The following is a 19,190-nucleotide window of genomic DNA, read 5'->3' as shown; positions in this document are numbered from 1 at the left end:
TTATGCCTGCCCATACCATAACCCCACCATCACCATGGGGCTCTCTGTTCACAACGTTGACATCAGCAAACCGCTTGCTCACACGACGCCATACACATGGTCTGCGGTTGTGAGGACACTTGGATGTACTGACAAATTCTCTAAAACGACGTTGGAGATGGCTTATGGTAGAGAAATGAACATTCAATTCTCTGTCAACAGCTCTGGTGGACATTCCCGCATTCACCATGTCAATTGCACGCTCCCTCAAAACTTGAGCCATCTATGACAAAACTGCACATTTTAGAGTGGCCTTTTATTGTCCCTGATACAAGGTGCACCCCTGTAATGATCATGTTGTTTCATCAGCTTCTTGATATGCCACACCTGTCAGGTGGATAGATTATCTTGGCAAAGAAGAAATGCTCACTAACAGGGACGTAAATAAATTTGTGCATAACATTTCTGGGATCTTTTATTTCATCTCATGAAACATGGGACCAACACTTTACACATTGCTTTTATATATATATTTTTTTTGTTCAACATACAACATTACAAAACATATTAAGAAAAACAGACACATTTATCAACATATTGGTCTCTGATCATTTCACTGAACTGACATAGGGGGACCAGAACATCTAATTTCAGAGATCTCGGTGAGTTGTTCCACATGAAGGGCTCAAAAAAACTCAAATCAGCTTCACCCAACTCTGTGGAGACCGAAGTGGCCTCTAGTGTTATCCAATCCTGTGGCCGGGTTTGATCATTTGTAAGTCTAAATAGAATTAATGATGATAGATACATACGAAGGTTCTGTATGAGTAATTTGTAAATAGACACAAGAAAATGCTCCTCTCTAATTACATACAAAGTGTGCCAACCCACTTTTTGATACAAAACACAATGGTGAGTTCTATAACCATCACCAGTAATAAACCTAAGGGCACAATGGAAAACAGCATCTAGGTGTTTAATTGTAGATTCTGCTGCATGCATATAGATAATATCCCCATAATCTAAAATCGACATAAGTGGCCTGGTCAATTTCCTTCCTGTTAACAAAAGTCAGACATGCTTTGTTTCTGTAAAATAAACCAACTTTGAACTTCAACTTCTTCACCAACTCAGTGACATGTTTTTTTAAATAACAGTTTGTCATCAAGACAGATACCAACCTATTTTGTAGGAAGGAACTCACACAATTTCTGTACCGTTCAAATTAGTCATTACAAATTCATGCAAATCTTGGTTATGGGACCTAGAAAAAAACCATGCCCTTTGTTTTGTTTGCATTTATCACTACCTTTAGATCCAACAGTGACCTCTGCAGTGCTTGAAAATCAGGCTGTATGTGGGAAGAACAGTCAACTGACAGGCCAGGACCAGTATGACCACCAAGCTGAGATACAAGCATCAAATCTCAACTCTTTCAGTAATGATGCAGCGGTCTAAAACTACTTGCTTAGGCAGGGAAGTAGAGGATAGGGAATTGCCCCGCTTCAGCGAATTATTGGTTTTCCAGAATTTAGAGGGATCGCTAACAGAGTCTGTCATATCGCTAAAGGAAGTAGTTTGATGTGGCCTGTTTATCGGAGGCAGTGCACCCATTTCTCAATTCCCTAAATAGCTGCTAATCAGCTAACAAGCCAGTGTGTCTAGCCTTGGCCCAGGCTTGATTTCTTATCGAGAGGAGGTTTGAGAGTACATGAGAGTATTTAAGATACTCTTTGAAGAGGTAGGGCTTCAGGTGGTTTTGGAAGATGGACAGGGACTCTGCTGTCCTAGCTTCAGTGAGAAGCTGGTTGAACCATTGGGGTGCTAGGACAGAGATGAGCTTTGACTGGGCTGAGCGGGAGCTGCCGTTCCGTAGGGGTGGAAGGGCCAAGAGACCAGAGGTGGCAGAACGGAGTGCTCAGGTTGTGGTGTAGGGTTTGAGCATAGCCTGAAGGTAGCGAGGGGCCTTTTGCTGCTCCGTAGGCAAGTACCAGGTTCTTGTAGTGGATGCAAACTTCAACTGGAAGCCAGTGGAGTGTGCGGAGGAGCGGGGTGAAATGGGAGAACTTGGGAAGGTTGAAAACCAGGCGGGCTGCAGCGTTCTGGGTAAATTGCAGGGGTTTGATGGCACAAGTGGGTAGCCACAGCCAACATCAAGTTGCAGTAGTCCAGACGGGAGATGACAAGTGCCTGGATTAGGTCCTGCACCTCTTCCTGTGTGAGGTAGGGTCGTACTCTACAGATGTTGTACTCTATGGAGTGAGTCACTGCTTTGATGTTTGCAGAAAACAACATAGTGCTGTCCAGGGTCACTCTAATGTTCCTTGCACTCTGGGAGGGTGACTCTGGAGTTGTCAACCCTGATGGAGATTTCTTTGAGTGGTCAGGCCTTCCCCGGGAGGAAGAGCAGCTCCGTCTTGTTGAGCTTGAGGTGGTGGGCCGACATCCGTATCACCACGGTGTCAGAAGGGGGTAAGGAGAAAAGTAGTCAAGTGTCATCCGCATAGCAATGATAGGGGAGACCATGTGAAGATATGACGGAGCCGAGTGACTTGGTGTATAGAGAGAAGAGGAGAGAGTATGTGGTGCAGACACAGATCCTCTCCATGTCACCTGGTAGGAGTGGCCTTCCGGGTACGATGCAATTCAAGAGTGTGCAGAGCCTGAGACGCCCAGCACTGAGAGGGTGGAGAGGAGGATCTGTTTCACGGTGTCGAAGGCAAGAGATAGATCTAGGAGGATGAGAACAGAGGAGAGAGAGAGTCAGCTTTGGCAGTGTGGAGAGCCTCCGTGACACAGAGAAGAGCAGTCTCGACTGAGAGACCAATCTTGAAGACTGAATGGTTAGGGTCAAGAAGATCGTTCTGAGAGAGATAACGAGAGAGTTGATCAGAGACAGCACGCTCAAGTGTTTTGGAAAGGACATAAAGAAGGGATACAGGTCTATAGTTTGACGTCAGATGAGTCGAGTGTTGGTTTCTTGAGGAGGGTAGCTATTTGAGCCGTTTTGAAGTCAGAGGGGATGCAGCCAATGGTCAGGGATGAGTTTATGAAGGTAGTGAGGAATGGGAGAAGGTCTCCAGAGATGGCGTGGAGAAGGGAGGAGGGGATGGGTTCGAGCGGGCAGGTTGTCAGGCGGCCAGATCTCACTAGTCACAGGATGTCGTCAATCTTCTTTTCAAAGTGGTTGACAAAGTAGTTGACCACAGAGAGGTAGGAGGTAGGGGGAGGGGTGGTGGATTAAGGAGGGAGGAGAAGGTGGAAAAGAGTTTCATAGGGTTAGAGGCAGAAGCTTGAAATGTAGATAGAAAGTTGCTTTAGCTGCGGATACAGAGGAAGAGAAGGTAGAGAGGTCAGAGTAGAAGGATGATAGGTCCTCCAGAAGTTTAGTTTTCCTCCATATTTCACTCAGCTACCCACAGTCCTGTTCTGTAAGCTCGCAATGAGTCACTCAGTCACAGTGCAGGAGGGGAGGGCCGAGCCGGCCGGGAGGAAAGGGAACAGTGCTAGTCATAGGATGCGGAAAGGGAGGGGAGTAGGGTCGAAGAGGCAAAATCAGGAGACAGGAGACAGGAGGGAGAAGGATTTAGCAGAAGGGAGTGATGGTAGGTTAGAAGAGGAGAGAGTAGTGGGAGACAGAGAGCGAAGATTTCGACGGCGCTTGACCATCTGGGTAGGGGCTGAGTGGCTCGGGTTGGAGGAAAGGGTGACGGAAAAGGAAACAAAGTAGTGATCAGAGACCTGGGTTGCAGTGACATTAGCAGGGGAACAGCCTCTAGTAAAGGCGAGATCAAGTGTACAGAATTTCCTGCCTTGTGAGCTGGGGGGGGGGGGGGATTGGGAAAGGGTGAAGTCAAAAGAGTCAAGGAGGGAAAAGAGAGAGTTACCAAGTACGAAGAGCGGTGAGCCATCGTCAGGAAATTAGCTTATGAAGGTGTAAAGGTCATTGAGGAACTCCTTCCTCGAAGAACTCCACAGAACAACTCGGCAGAACCATCTTTGTTTCGGCGACAGTCTTAGTTTTACCCATGAGATTGACACGACTGCAGCTTACGACTGCTACTAAGAAACCAGGGGAGACTGAAATACTAACACTAATCGCTAATTGCGTAACAGAGGTGAAGAGCACTCCTCCCTGTACTAATTGCTGATTGCCTAGGAGAGACATATTTTGGTGTATGGCCACTTTTATAACCAACAGCTCCTATATTTTGGGGACAAGGATGCTAAGAGAGCATGATGAGAAGATTTGACATAAATGGTCACCCCTCCAACCTTTTTTGTCTATCACATCTGAAAGTCCAAACCCTCTGTGAGATTTGAAAACAGCAGGATTACCTATGGAGACAAAAGAGTCAATAGAACTGGATTAGCTAGCCACAAAAGGCTTCCTGATTGGACTTAAAGTTGCAGAGCTATTAGTAGAATGAGGTAAATGTGCACAAGATTACTATTGACAATACCCATATGCTTATGAGCACATGTAGCAAAACGATAGCTTGACATGAAACTATAAATAGCATAGGTGGCACTAACAACAGTGGGTTCCTTTATGATAGTTAACAGAGCTTTGGTGAGGACTGAAATACTGTACAATTATTGATATTAATTTGCAAACCATAAAATGCTGGATTTAGGGTTCCCACTAGTTAACACATCCACATAGTCAAAATTGTCTATATCGTAAAAAGTCAGACATTTAAATTAGGATTAAGGTTAGGGTTAGGTTCAAAAACAGATCTTAATAAGAGAAATTGTAGAAATAGGCGAGATTTAGCCATAATTCTGACTTTTTGGCTGCGTTATCTAGCGACGACCTGGATTTAGGGTTGCAGGGTCTAGCTTCAGGGTTAGATGCTATTGTGTAGCTTGTTGTTGTGACGTATGCACCAGTATTGTTTGTTGTTAAGTGTGTGAATGACGGCGTCGTGCTTGTGAGATTCTTTCACCGTTTGGTTGAGTGAGGTTGTTGTTTTACTGTTTTACTTGTGGTTACAAAATCTTAGATAGACCAACAATCCAGTTGTAAACGTATTAATACTATTATGTTTGATTGTTGTAAATGTATGTTGTTTTAAAGTGTCATCGTATGTGCGGTTATTGTAATGTCTAGTTGTTGTTGTGGTCCAATCTGAGTGTTGTTATGTCTGGATGTCTGTAATGTGTGTCTGATTGGGGTTGTAGTTACGTCTGACCGTCTTGTTTTTGTGTCCTGTTTCCCCTCCTCTCCAGCTGGGCTCAGGAGTTTCTCAGTGAGGAGAACAGAGGTCTGGACGTTCTGGTTGACTACCTGTCCTTCGCCCAATGTGCCGTCACGTAAGTACCAGTCCTTCACATCTACAGTGCCTTCAGAAAGTGTTCCTACCCCTTGACTTATTCCACATTTTGTTGTGTTACAGCCTGAATTCCAAATTGATTATATCGGGGTTTATTTTACTCATCTGCACACAATACTCCACAGTGACAAAGTGAAATCATGTTTTTAGATTTTTTTTTGTAGTAAAAAAATTAAATACAGAAATCTCTAATTTACATAGGTATTCACATCCCTGAGTCAATACTTTGTAGAATCAAATTACATTTTATTCGTCACGTGCTGAATACAACAGGTCACCTTACCGTGAAATTCTTTCTTACAAGCCCTTAACCAACAATGCAGATTGTTGGTTAACAATGCAGATTGTTGGTTAAAAAATATTTGCAAAAAAATATATACTATCAAAATGTCAAATGAAAAAAAGTGACACAATAAAATAACAATAACAAAGCTAAATGCAGGGGGTACCGGTACCGAGTTAAGGAGCCTTTTTTAGGACCTTCCTCTGAAACCGCCTGGTATATAGGTCCTGGATGGCAGGAAGCTTGGCCCCAGTGATAAACTGGGCCGTACGCACTACCCTCTGTAGTGCATTATGGTCAGATGCCAAGCAGTTGCCATACCAAGCAGTGAGGCAACCAGTCAGGATGCTCTCGAGGGTGCAGCTATATAACATTTTGAGGATCTGGGGACCCATGCTAAATGTTTTCAGTTTCCTGAGGGGACAATAGGTGTTGTCGTGCCCTTCTCACAAATATCTTGGTGTGTTTGATCTGGACACCAAGGAACTTGAAGCTCTCGACCCACTCCACTACAGCCCCGTCCTTTTCCTCTGGTCAATGATCAGCTCCTTTGTCTTGCTCACGTTGAGGGAGAGGTTGTTGTCCTGGCACCACACTGCCAGGTCTCTGATCTCTTCCCTACAGGCTGTCTCATCGTTGTCGGTGATCAGGCCTACCACCGTTGGGTCGTCGGCAAACGTAATGATGGTGTTAGAGTCGTGCGTGAACAGGGAGTACAGGAGGGGACTAAGCATGCACCCCTGAGTGGACCCTGTGTTGAGAATCAGCATGTCAGATGTGTTGTTGCCTACCATTACCACCTGGGGGCGGCCCATCAGGAATTCCAGGATCCAGTTGCAGAGGGAGGTGTTTAGTCCCATTGTCCTTAGTGTTGAGCTTTGAGGGCACTAAGGTGTTGAACTCTGATCTGTAGTCAACAAACAGCATTCTCACATAGGTGTTCCTTTTGTCCAGGTAGGAAAGGGCAGTGTGGAGTGCAATAGAGATTGCATCATCTGTGGATATGTTGGGGTGGTATGCAAATTATACCGGGTCTAGGGTTTCTGGGATGATGGTGTTGATGTGAGCCATGACCAGCCTTCCAAAGCACTTCATGGCTACTGACGTGAGTGCTATGGGGCGGTAGTCATTTAGGCAAGTTACCATGGCATTCTTGGGCACAGGGACTATGGTGGTCTGCTTGAAACAGACTCGGTCAGGGAGAGGTTGAAAATGTCAATGAAGACCCTTGAAAGTTGGTGAGCGCATGCTCTGATTACCCATCCTAGTAATCCATCTGGCATTGCGGCCTTGTGAACATTGAGCAATTTAAAGGTAATACTCACATTGGCTACGGAGAGTGTGATCACACAGTCATCCAGTACAACTGGTGCTCTCATGCATGGTTCAATGTTGCTTGCCTCGGAGTGAGCATAGAAGTTATTAAGCTCATTTGGTAGGCTTGGGCAGCTCACGGCTGGGTTACCCTTTGTAATCTGTAATCGTTTGCAATACCTGCCACATCTGACTAGCGTCAGAGCTGGTGAAGTAGGATTCAGTCTTAGTCCGGTATTGATGCTTTGTCTGTTTGATGGTTCGTCGGAGGCTATAGCGGGATTTCTTATAAGCCTCCGGAATAGTGTCCCACTCCTTGAAACCGGCAGCTCTAGGCTTTATCTCAGTGTGGATGTTACCTGTAATCCATAGCTTCTGGTTGGGATATGCACGTACGGTCACTGTGGGGATGACATCATCAATGCACTTATTGTTGAAGCCAGTGACTCCTCAATGCTATCCAATGAATCCCGGAACATATTTCTGGCTGTACAAGCAAAACAGTGCTGTGGCTTAGCATTTGCGTCATCTGACTACTTCCATATTGAGCGAGTCACTGGTTCTTCCTGCTTGAGTTTTTGCTTGTAAGCAGGAATCAGGAGAATAGAATTATGGTTATATTTGCCAAGTGTAGGGCGAGGGAGAGCTTAGTACGCATCTCTGTGTGTGGAGTAAAGGTGGTCTAGAGTTGTTTTTTCTCTGGTTGCACATGTGACATGCTGGTAGAAATTAGGTCAAATGGATTTAAGTTTTCCTGCATTAAAGTCCCGGGCCACTAGAAGCGCCGCTTCTGGGTGATCATTCTCTTGTTTGCTTATGGCCTTATACAGCTCGTTGAGTGCGGTCTTAGTGCCTACATCGGTTTGTGCTGGTAAATAGACAGCTACAAAAATATAGATTAAAAACTCTTGGTAAATAGTGTGATCTAAAGCTCTCTACCTCTACCTCAGACGAGCAAAACCTCAAGACTTCCTTGATGTTAGAGATTACGCCCCAGCTATTATTGACAAATAGACATGGACCACCACCCCTTATCTTACCGGAGGTTGCTGTTCTGTCATGCCAATGCACGGAAAACCCAGCCAACTGTATATTATCCATGTCCTCGTTCAGCCACGACTGAAACATAATATAATACAGTTTAATGTCCCGTTTGTAGGATAGTCTCAAACGGAGCTCATCCAGTTTATTCTCCAGTGATTGCACGTTCGCCAGTAGAACGGATGGTAAAGGCGGATTATCCAATCACCGACAAATTCTCACCATACTTCTTTGCAGATTTCCTTAAGCTCTGTTAAGATAGATGGGGAGCTGGGGTGAACAGCAATTTTCAAGTCTTGGCTTTGGCTCAAGGACTTTCACATTCTTGTTCTGAAGCCATTCCATCGTTGCTTTGGTTGTATGCTTGGGTCATTGTCCTATTGGAACATATATCTTTGCTCCAGTCTAAGGTTGTTAGAACTCTGAAGCAGGTTCTCATCAAGGATTTGGCTGTATTTGGCTCCATTCATTGTTCTCTTTATCCTTATCAGTCTCCCAGTCCCTGCCACTAAAAAGCATTCCCATAGCATGAAGCTGCCACCACCATGCTTCACGAAATGGATGGTGTTAGAAGGGTGTTGAAGTGCCTAGATTGGTGAAGTGCTGTAGAGACTGTTGTCCTTCATGCAGGTTCTCCCATCTCAGCCAAGGAACTCTGTAGTTCTGTCAGAGTGGTCATTGGGTGCTTTGTCACCCTCAGCAAGGTCCTTCTTGTCCGGTTTGTTCAGTTTCAATATACGTACCAATGATGGAGACCACGTTGCTCTTGGAAACTTTCAACACTCTAGAAATTGATTCATTATAAGGGCACAAGGCGAGACCCAGATGCAGACACGGGAGGCAGATGGTTTGAGTCTCTGATATTTATTATAATCCAAAAGGGTAGGCAAGAGAATGGTCGTGGACAGGCAAAAGATCAAAACCAGGTCAGAGTCCAGGAGGTACACAGTGGCAGGCAGACTCGAGGTCAGGGCAGGCAGAATGGTCAGGCAGGCGGGTTCAGAGTCCAGACAGGCAAGGGTCACAACTGGGAGGACTAGCAAAAACAGAGTGAAGGAAACAGCAGGAGAACGGGAAAAACATGCTGGTTGACTTGACAAAAAAGACAAACTGGCAACAGACAAGCAGGGAACATAGGAATAAGTACCCAGGGACTAATGAGGAAAACAGGTGACACCTGGAGGTGGGTGGAGACAATCACAAAGACAGGTGAAACAGATCTGACATGCACTGTCAACTGTGGGACCTTATATAGACAAATGTGTTTCTTTCTAAAACATGTCCAAACAATTGAATTAGCCACAGGTGGACTCCAATGAAATTGTAGTGATATGTCAAGGAGGATCAAGGGAAATTGGATGCACCTGAGCTCAATTTGGAGTGCCATAGCAAAGGGGTTTGAATACTTATGTAAATGAGATATTGCTGTATTTTATTTCCAATAAATGTGCAAACATGTCAAAAAAAAATCCCTTCGTCATTATGGGGTATTGTGTGTAGATGGGAGAGACAAAAACATATATTTAATCAATTTTCAATTCAGGCTGTAACACAACAAAATGTGGAATAATTCAAGGGCTATGAATACTTTCTGAAGGCACTTGTATGTGAGTGAGACAATCTGAGAGGAAAATTTTTAGATTTTTAGGCTTCAACATGACGTAGGTCTTTATGGTAGTTCTGGGTCTTTCCTTCTTCTTTTTGGGACACTTTAGTAATGAAACATATCTGAGGGCTTTAGATTAAACACTTAACATAACTTTAATATTCCACATTGATAATATTGGGTCAACTCTCCCATTCATGTCCAAATTCCTGCTACTTTGGACTCTCAGCTATGACATGGAAAGTTTGGACAATGGGACTTCCACACCAGACAAATCGGTGGAGGACTTGACGAGGAGTGCCAGTAACTCTCCAACCCATGGTGGTTCTAAAGCTGCTCGTGCCCTTACTGTGAGGTGAGTGTTACCAGGAATTGGTGAGAAGAATGGACATGAGCTTCTGTCTGTTAGATGGGACTGAGGTTGGACTAAACTTGTAGTTCTTGCGTCCTAGATTCATGGGCATTAATTGTGAGGAAAGAACAATGACTCCCACTCCTCTCCACACACATTGTGACATACACACACACCATTTCCCCTGCCATCAAACTAGAGTTGAAAAACAAACGGCCTAACAAATGTCGAAATTCTAATAAGGCCTACCAAATGTCGGAAATTATAAGCAGAAACGTAATATTAATTATAGTATATTAATTAAAGTAAGCTAAATTATTATGGAATTATTATGGTGGATTGAATTTTATAGGTAGCCTACTTTTTGAAGTGATTTTTTTGACAATCAGATATCATCACACAAGACCCATGGTATGAGAAACTGACCCTGCGCAGACCGCAAAAACAACGGTAAACGGGATAAGATGTTTACATGCCACAGTATTCCATCTTAGCTCAGCTTATCCCAGGCATCTTATCCGGGTTTCTCATAAGCGGCATACAAGCTTTTTCAGGTTATTGTAAACGGGATATGATGTTTATATGTGTCAACTCAAAAACAGAATACTTGAGTATCCCGAATAATAACGCGATATTGGTGTGCACGTGAACGTGGTCAGTGTAACATTCCTTGCCATGGAACACAGCTTATGCCAAAAGAAAACCTTGGACAATGTTTCTTCTTATGTGACATAAATCCTTTGCACTGTGTTCCGAATCCCTGGAACAGTGTGATCTCAGTTTTGTCTGTTGAAAATGTTCTCAAAATGTCTTAGAACGTTTTTGATTGGTCATAACATTATGAGAACCTTGGTGCAACTGGTACAGCTGAGACACAGGGAGCACTTACCGTAGATTAACCTGTGGCGTCAAGCCGTCCCAAGCTGTCACACACACACACACACACACACACACACACACACACACACACACACACACACACACACACACACACACACACACACACACACACACACACACACACACACACACACACACACACACACACACACACACACACACACACACACACACACACACATAACCCATGTCAACAGACAGGCGGACGGACGGACACACTCACACACCTCTATAATCCTTTTCAGCTGGAGGAGCCACATTCCTGTCACGCTAACTGTTTTGTAGGGTAAATGTTGGATGCAGCATGCCTCCCTCTCAACAATGTAGTCTGTCTAAATGTAAACATTGTGTCAATGTGGGCAATATCTGACTAGGGCCAAACCATCAGACATTCCACCCATCAACAGACATCTTCACGTCCATTTTGGGGCACCGCCTGTCATTGATGCTTCCAAGAGGGGTGTGTAAGAACCACATCTCGTTCATCGCCTCCTCTCTCTCATGCTGAATTGTCTCTTTCTCTAACATTTCTCTGTCCCTCTCTCACTCTTACTAACTCGGATGTCATTTTGAAGGGACTATTAACATGCACACCGCCACTCTGCCTCTCGTTGTGGTGTTGAGAATGGGAATAAAGACACATTTCTTAGTTCATCATTAACAAGAATGACTCTAGCACTGAAAATGTAGGCGAGCGAGTAATTCTTATCTGTGAACAATTTTGAAGTGTGTAGACATTAGAAACACAGAGAGTTTACATTGTGTAGTTATTTAAGCATACCCGCAAGGGCTTTGAATGAAAATGTGTTACTGCGGCTTTGGTGTTATGTAATAACCCCACATTTGCACAATGCATAGCGCTATGCATTAGTAATAACATGTTAATAACAGCTACGTTTCTCACCTGGCAGATTCAACTCTCTCCACAACAGGAAAGCGCTGAGGAAGTCACGCCTTGTCAGTCAGAAAGACGACGTTCACCTCTGCATCATGTGTCTACGTGCCATCATGAACTACCAGGTACATACCTCCCCACGGAAACCTTATTTGACCTTTATTCAACCTATAATATTTTGCCAGGTAGGCCTATTCACCTTTAAGTCTACTGTTAGAACAGAGTGACTCAATAGAGTTAGCTAGGAATAACGTTTATTTTAGCCTCACGGTTTGTGGTTTTTCACACCGTAACTTGATGCCTCCCTCCTGTGCTGGAAGACAGTGTCCATTGAAAAAGCGACAGTTGACAGGCTTTGTGTCAGTAGGAATCAAGTCTACACTGCAGTATATGTCATATGACTGACAGTGGTGATGACGGACAACTGTGTGTATGTGTGTTTAGTCTGGGTTTAACCCGGTGATGACCCACCCATGCTGTGTGAACGAGATCACGCTCAGCCTCAACAACAGGAACCCCAGGTGAGGACCAGTATTATTAGTGTGTGTGTGTGTGTGTGTGTGTGTGTGTGTGTGTGTGTGTGTGTGTGTGTGTGTGTGTGTGTGTGTGTGTGTGTGTGTGTGTGTGTGTGTGTGTGTGTGTGTGTGTGTGTGTGTGTGTGTGTGTGTTGAGTCTGTATGTCTGTCTGTTGTGTAAAATAACATTGTTGTTGTGTGTGTGTGTGTGTGTGTGTGTGTGTGTGTGTGTGTGTGTGTGTGTGTGTGTGTGTGTGTGTGTGTGTGTGTGTGTGTGTGTGTGTGTGTGTGTGTGTGTGTGTGTGTGTGTGTGTGTGTGTGTGTGTGTGTGTGTGTGTGAGTCTGTATGTCTGTCTGTTGTGTAAAATAACATTGTTGTTGTGTGTGTGTGTGTGTGTGTGTGTGTGTGTGTGTGTGTGTGTGTGTGTGTGTGTGTGTGTGTGTGTGTGTGTGTGTGTGTGTGTGTGTGTGTGTGTGTGTGTGTGTTTTTTTAGTTTACTATCTTTGTGGAGACCAGAAGTGGGGACATTTCGCCAGTCCACAGATGGAAAAAGGCTATGTTGGTCTTAGGGGTTAGGCTTAGGGGTTAGGCTTAGGGGTTAGGTTGAGTGTTAGGGTTACAATAAGGTTAGGGTTTAGAGTAAGGAGTTAGGGTTATGGGTTTGGGGTTAAGGTTAAGGTTAGGTTAAGGCTTAGGGCTGTGGAAAATAGGATTTTGAATGGGAACCAATTGTTTGGCCCCCACAAGGATAGTAAAAGAAACGTGTGTGTGTGCGTGCGTGCGTGTTTGTGTGTGTATGAGGGTATTATAATGGGCACTTTTACCCATCAGGACCAAGGCCCTGGTGCTGGAGCTGCTGGCTGCCGTGTGTCTAGTGAGGGGGGGTCATGACATCATCCTCTCCGCCTTCGACAACTTCAAAGAGGTTAGAGGGGTATCCAAGACGACAGTCTCTTCGCCAACAAGTCCTGTCAAGCCCTTACACCCTTCTCTCTCAATATCATGTTACATGTCATAGAGGATCCCAGTTTCCCAAATCTCCCATTGACGTCAGTGCACAATTTACGCAAAGCTTCCATTAGTTACATGCAGAGATCTCTCCAAAAATGAGGATGTGGCCATCAGTCGTCTGCATGCTTTCCTTGACTCACACTAGCAGTCAACCTCTCAACCCCCATCCAAAGACATCCTGTCTCAGTTTGAAACCCCACCACCCCCTTCACACATCGAACCCCATGGCAGCTGGCGGGGCAGTTGTCCCCTATAAGCAGACACAAAGTAAGGAAGGGGCGGGGGGGTTGGGAGCACAAACATTCGTAACATTTGTTGGCAACGTGACAGTTGAACCTTCCTGTGGACCTTTCATCACTGTCTGTCAAGGGAGCAACTGTTGCCAACAGAAAAAGACCTCCATGAATAGAGTTACCCAGACATTGTGATGTAGACCTGGGTATCATTAGCAATGGGCAAGGCCTGGGAAGCTAGATCTTCGTACTTGAGGCCCCACTGCAACCTCGGGATAGTTGCCCCTAAGCACTGATCTGTGGTCAGTTTTGTCTCTGAAGTCCTGATTGGCATAAGTAGGAATGGGGTGAGTGAAGCTGATCCTAGACCAGTAGTTATGTGAAACCTCTCCCTAGTGCGGATAATTACATGGACATTGGCCAGAGCAGACAACTCTCTATCAAAAGGTCTCACATTCACTCGTTTCCTATGACGTATGTCTGGTGGCTTGAGGAAGTATCAGAACACATGATATATCAGTGTTGGTTACTTACAGTCCGCATTTTTAAAGACCTATAATATGACACTCGGAGATAGGCATCGGTTAAACAACACACACAAAGTTGTGAAATATTTAAAGAGGGATTGAGTTTTTCTACCCTCGTTCAAATCAGCTCGATAAAAGTCATCAATAATTGCGGGTATCCAGAGCTCTCGCCTTCTCATATCCAATCACACACATTGTTTAAGCAATACCTTAGAGTAGTATCCTGGTATCAGTTACAGAGCTGGCATCAAAAGTGGCACGGTGAGTGGTCCTTGTTTTGGTACAGCGCAGAGAGACTGTGTGGGTGAGAGACTAATGGAGGGAGAGAGCGAGAGATGATAGATAGCACATTGTAGAGGAGTGGAGGAGCGGAGGCGGGAATGCGGCGGACCAGGCTGGCTCCTGTTGCCCACAGTGGCAGAGCGTGGGCATTGTTGGGGTACAGGCTGGCAGGTTGAAGTGCAGGCCTGCATTATTTAGTGGACATGAGCGGGTAGGGGGGAGGCGGCGTTAGTCCTTAAAGACATATCACACATGTTCAAAGGGTGCCGATAATGGATATCACACAATAGAGTTGTCCAACGGATATATTTCAGTTTCAAACACATACATACTTACTCCTAGAGTGCAGAGTGTTCTGAACCCACTTTTGTATGCATGAGTAATGCTGATGTTTTATCTTCCATTATTAAAGTCAGTTTACTTCTATTATTGAAGTCATTTGCGATGGCCTAGGGGTAGAGAGAGAGTGGGAGAGAACAAGTGAAAGATAGACTGCATGGGGTAAAGGTGGCTGTATTTAAGGATACCCTGCAGCCCCCCCCCCCCCCCCCCCCCCCCATGTGCATATTTGTGGTGTTGCAGTGCAGAAATGATGTGCCCAATCGAAATACCTTTTCGCCTTCCATCTATGTCGTTCATAAGGTATGTGGAGAGAAGAGCCGCTTTGAGAAGCTCATGGAGTATTTCTGCAATGAAGAAAGCAACATTGACTTTATGGTGAGTCTGGCTCCAAAGTGCGCAATTCGTGTTCATTATTTCCATCTCCATCTGTACACAGAAGAGATATTGCTCAGACTTGATAATCAAATTATAGTAGATGTCAACTCGACTCCATTGATGTAAACCATTGAAATTACGCAAGCATAGTTTTCCCACGGTGTACCATGCCATCTCCTACTGTTTATGTCCACCAGGTGGCGTGCATGCAGTTCATCAACATTGTGGTCCACTCAGTGGAGAACATGAACTTTAGGGTCCATCTGCAGTATGAGTTTACCCACCATGGCCTGGATGACTATCTAGAGGTGAGTGATACAGAATCACAGAGAGGTTGCCCCTAACCACTGACACGTGGTCAGATATTTTCAGAAAATATCCAAATATTCCCCCAGTTTTTTAAAGAATATGACTTATAATACCTTATGAGATTACATTAGTACAGCTGTCTTTCCTTATCACTACCAAAATCCTAAGGACGCATAATTCCAATGAGTATGTTTTTGTTGTCATAGGACACTTCATTTGAAGGTAAACCAATTATGCATGTGTGGGCACATCATTAAATAGAGCAATAGTAATGTTTGTCTATATATATACAGTGCATTTGGAAAGTATTCAGACCCCTTCACTTTTTCCACATTTTGTTACGTTACAGCCTTATTCTAAAATGGATTAAATAAATACAAATCCTCATCAATCTACACACAATACCCCAAAACGACAAAGCTGTAACAGGTTTTTAGAAATGTTTGCATATGTATTAAATATATAAAAAAACTGAAATACGTTATTTACATAAGTATTCAGACCATTCAGACCCTTTGCTATGAGACTCGAAATTGAGCTCAGGTGCATCCTGTTTCCACTGATCATCCTTGAGATGTTTCTACAACTTGATTAGAGTCCACCTGTGGTAAATTCAATTGATTGGAAATTATTTGGAGAAGCACACACCTGTCTACAGTTGACAGTGCATGTCAGAGCAAAAACCAAGCCATGAGGTGGAAGGAATTGTCCGTAGAGCTCCAAAACAGGATTGTGTCGAGGCACAGGTCTAGGGAAGTGTACTCAAAAATGTCTGCAGCACTGAAGGTCCCCAAGTACACAGTGACCTCCACCATTCTTAAATGGAAGACGTTTGGAACCACCAAGACTCTTCATTAAGCTGGCCGCCTGGCTAAACTGAGCAATCGGGGGAGAAGGGCCTTGGTCAGGGAGGTGACCAATAACCCAATGGTCACTCTGACAGAGCTCCAGATTTCTTCTGTGGAGATGGGAGAACTTTCCAGAAGGACAACCATCTCTGCAACACCCCACCAATCAGGCCTTTATGGTAGAGTGGCCAGACGGAAACCACTCCTCAGTAAGGCACATGACAGCCCACTTGGAGTTTGCCAAAAGGCACCTAAAGGACTCAGACCATGAGAAACAAGATTATCTGGTATTATGAGCAAAGTACAGGGCGATCCTTTATGAAAACCTGCTCCAGAGTGCTCAGGACCTCAGACTGGGGCAAAGATTCACCTTCCAACAGAACAACGACCCTAAGCACCGAGCCAAGACAATGCAGGAGTGGCTTTGGGACAAGTCTCTGAATGTTCTTGAGTGGCCCAGGCAGAGCCTTGATTTCAACCCGATCGAACATCTTTGGAGAGAACTGAAAATAGCTGTGCAGCTCCCCATCCAACCTGATAGAGCTTGAGAGGATCTGCAGAGAAGAATGGGAGAAACTCCCCAAATACAGGTGTGCCAAGCTTGTAGCGTCAAAACCAAGAAGACTCGAGGCTGTAATCGCATCAACAAAATACTGAGTAAAGGGTCTGAATATTTACGTAAATGTGATATTTCCGTTTTTTATTTAATCAAATTGAGAACAAGGCTGTAACGTGACAACATTTTGAAAAAGTGAAGGGGTCTAAATACTTTCCGAATGCACTATATGTGTGTGTGTGCCCCTCTGGCATGTACAGAGGTTAAAGTTCACGGAGAGTGACCGGCTGCTGGTGCAGATCCAGGCCTACCTAGACAACGTGTTTGATGTGGGTGCTCTGCTGGAGGATGCAGAGACCAAGAACGCCCTGTTGGAACACATGGAGGAGCTGCAGGAGCACAATGCACAGGTGACCATAACATAAAAGAACACACGTCCTCTATGTAACCTTTATTCTGCTGTGTTGCACCTGGGTGAACTTGACGCTTTGCTTGTACACACGTTGAAGGTTTAGAGTAAGTAGATGTGCTGTGCGTTTCTACATGTGTCTGTATGACTATATAAGTGTGTGTATATGTGTGTGTTATAGATAAGCAGCAGACTGGAAGAGAGTGAGAGGGAGGCGTTGGAGAAAGTGTCTGAGCTGGAGAAACAACTCATCCAGACCACCAAAGAGGTGGAGCTCCTAAAGGTAGACCTATCATCTAACTACAGTCCATTACATTCACAAAGAAGACTTGCGTTAGATCCTGAGCTAATGCCTAGGCTATAGCTCAGAGGGCTAACACACAGACATGTTTGTCTGTGTAACAGGAGAGTCTGCGTGAGTCCTGTGCCCAGGTGACCATTCTACAACAGCGGGAGATAGAGAGAGAGATAGAACGAGAGAGGGAAAAAGAGCGGGCGAGGGATAGAGATCGTTCGGCTCAGGCCTTAGTGGAGCTGGAGGAGAAAGTTCAGGGGCTTGTGTGCCAGGGGCTGATTCGAATGGAGCGCACATCCTCGGGACACCTGGACCTCCATGTGGTCCCTGTCATCCCTCCTGTTTCCATCCCTGCAAAAACAGGTGAGCTACAAGCCACACACATGGGCTCAGAAACCATTTCAGTAATCAAGATTTTCATTGCAAAACGCTAGATATCTGAAATGTTGGTAAATGAGCTTTTATTGTTTAAAGAAAATATGAAAGAGATTGGTATGTTTTTTCACTATCTAGTCATGGCATGGGGTTGTTTAATGGCAGACAGGTATTTGTTCAAATCTATTACTGGTTTATTTTCAGAGACAAATTATCATGTTATCAATGCTATGTACCAGGCTCACTCTCAGAAAAATAAGTAGTACTGCTAGGTTTTTCACAGTAAAATGTAGCAAATAAGTACATTCTTAGATATATATATATATAATATATATATTTAAATACAGTAATATAATATATATATATAAATACAGTAATATGAGATATATATATATATATTTAAATACAGTAATATGAGATATGTATGTATTTAAATACAGTAATATGATATATATATATATATATATATTTAAATACAGTAATATGAGATATATATATATATATATATATATATATATATATATATATATATATTTAAATACAGTAATATAATATATTTATATATTTAAATGCAGTAATATGAGATATACATATATTTAAATATAGTAATATGAGATATGTATATATTTAAATACAGTAATATGACATATGTATATATTTAAATACAGTAATATGAGATATGTATGTAAAAAATGTAAATTTTACATTTTAGTCATTCAGCAGAATATCTGATCTAAGGCGATTTAAAGGTCCAATGCAGCCATTTTTATCTCAATATCAAATCATTTCTTGGTAACAATTAAGTACATTACTGTGATTGTTTTAAATTAAAATGGTCAAAAAATAAAGAAAAATAGCAATTTCTCAAGCAATAATTTGCTAGGACTGTCTGGGAGTAGAGTGGGGAGGGCAAAACAGAAAACTAGCTATTATTGGCAGAGGTTTGGAAAATATATATTTTTTTAAATCTACACACAAAACCCCATAATGACGAAGTGAAAATGTTTGCACATTTATTGAAACTGAAATACATAAATATCTCATTTACATAAGTATTCACACACCTGGGTCAATACTTTGTAGAAGCCCAGCTGTGAGTCTTTCTGGGTCTCTAAGAGCTTTCCACACCTGGATTGTGCAACATTTTCCCATTTATTCTTTAAAAAATTATTCAAGCTCTGTCAAATTGGTTGTTGATCATTGCTAGACAACCATTTTCAGGTCTTGCCATAGATTCAATTAAAATTCAAGTCAAAACTGTAACTCAACCACTCAGGAACATTCACTGTCTTCTTGGTAAGCAACTTCAGTGTAGCTATGGCCTTGTGTTTTGTTATTTTCCTTCTGAAAGGTGAATTCATTTCCCAGTGTCTGGTGGAAAGCAGATTGAACCAGGTTTTCCTCTA

At 43.5% G+C, this 19,190-nt stretch overlaps 1 protein-coding gene across 1 annotated transcript in view; it reads left to right on the top strand.

Annotated features, from left to right (window-relative positions):
* The window catches only part of LOC139580997 (formin-like protein 1), a 67,032-nt gene that overhangs the window by 28,066 nt on the left and 19,776 nt on the right, over positions 1-19,190 (top strand). Inside the window, exons 5-14 of the mRNA XM_071410279.1 lie at positions 5,212-5,295; positions 9,789-9,914; positions 11,723-11,831; positions 12,151-12,227; positions 13,054-13,147; positions 14,918-14,992; positions 15,190-15,300; positions 16,966-17,115; positions 17,296-17,397; positions 17,520-17,772. Coding sequence (XP_071266380.1) covers positions 5,212-5,295; positions 9,789-9,914; positions 11,723-11,831; positions 12,151-12,227; positions 13,054-13,147; positions 14,918-14,992; positions 15,190-15,300; positions 16,966-17,115; positions 17,296-17,397; positions 17,520-17,772 — 1,181 coding nt within the window. The remainder of the gene's footprint in view (positions 1-5,211; positions 5,296-9,788; positions 9,915-11,722; positions 11,832-12,150; positions 12,228-13,053; positions 13,148-14,917; positions 14,993-15,189; positions 15,301-16,965; positions 17,116-17,295; positions 17,398-17,519; positions 17,773-19,190) is intronic.

This window comes from Salvelinus alpinus, chromosome 7 (assembly GCF_045679555.1).
Source record: "Salvelinus alpinus chromosome 7, SLU_Salpinus.1, whole genome shotgun sequence".
Lineage (NCBI taxonomy): Eukaryota > Metazoa > Chordata > Actinopteri > Salmoniformes > Salmonidae > Salvelinus > Salvelinus alpinus.
Note: the sequence above shows the minus strand (reverse complement) of the source record. Positions and strands in the feature narration are given on the sequence as shown.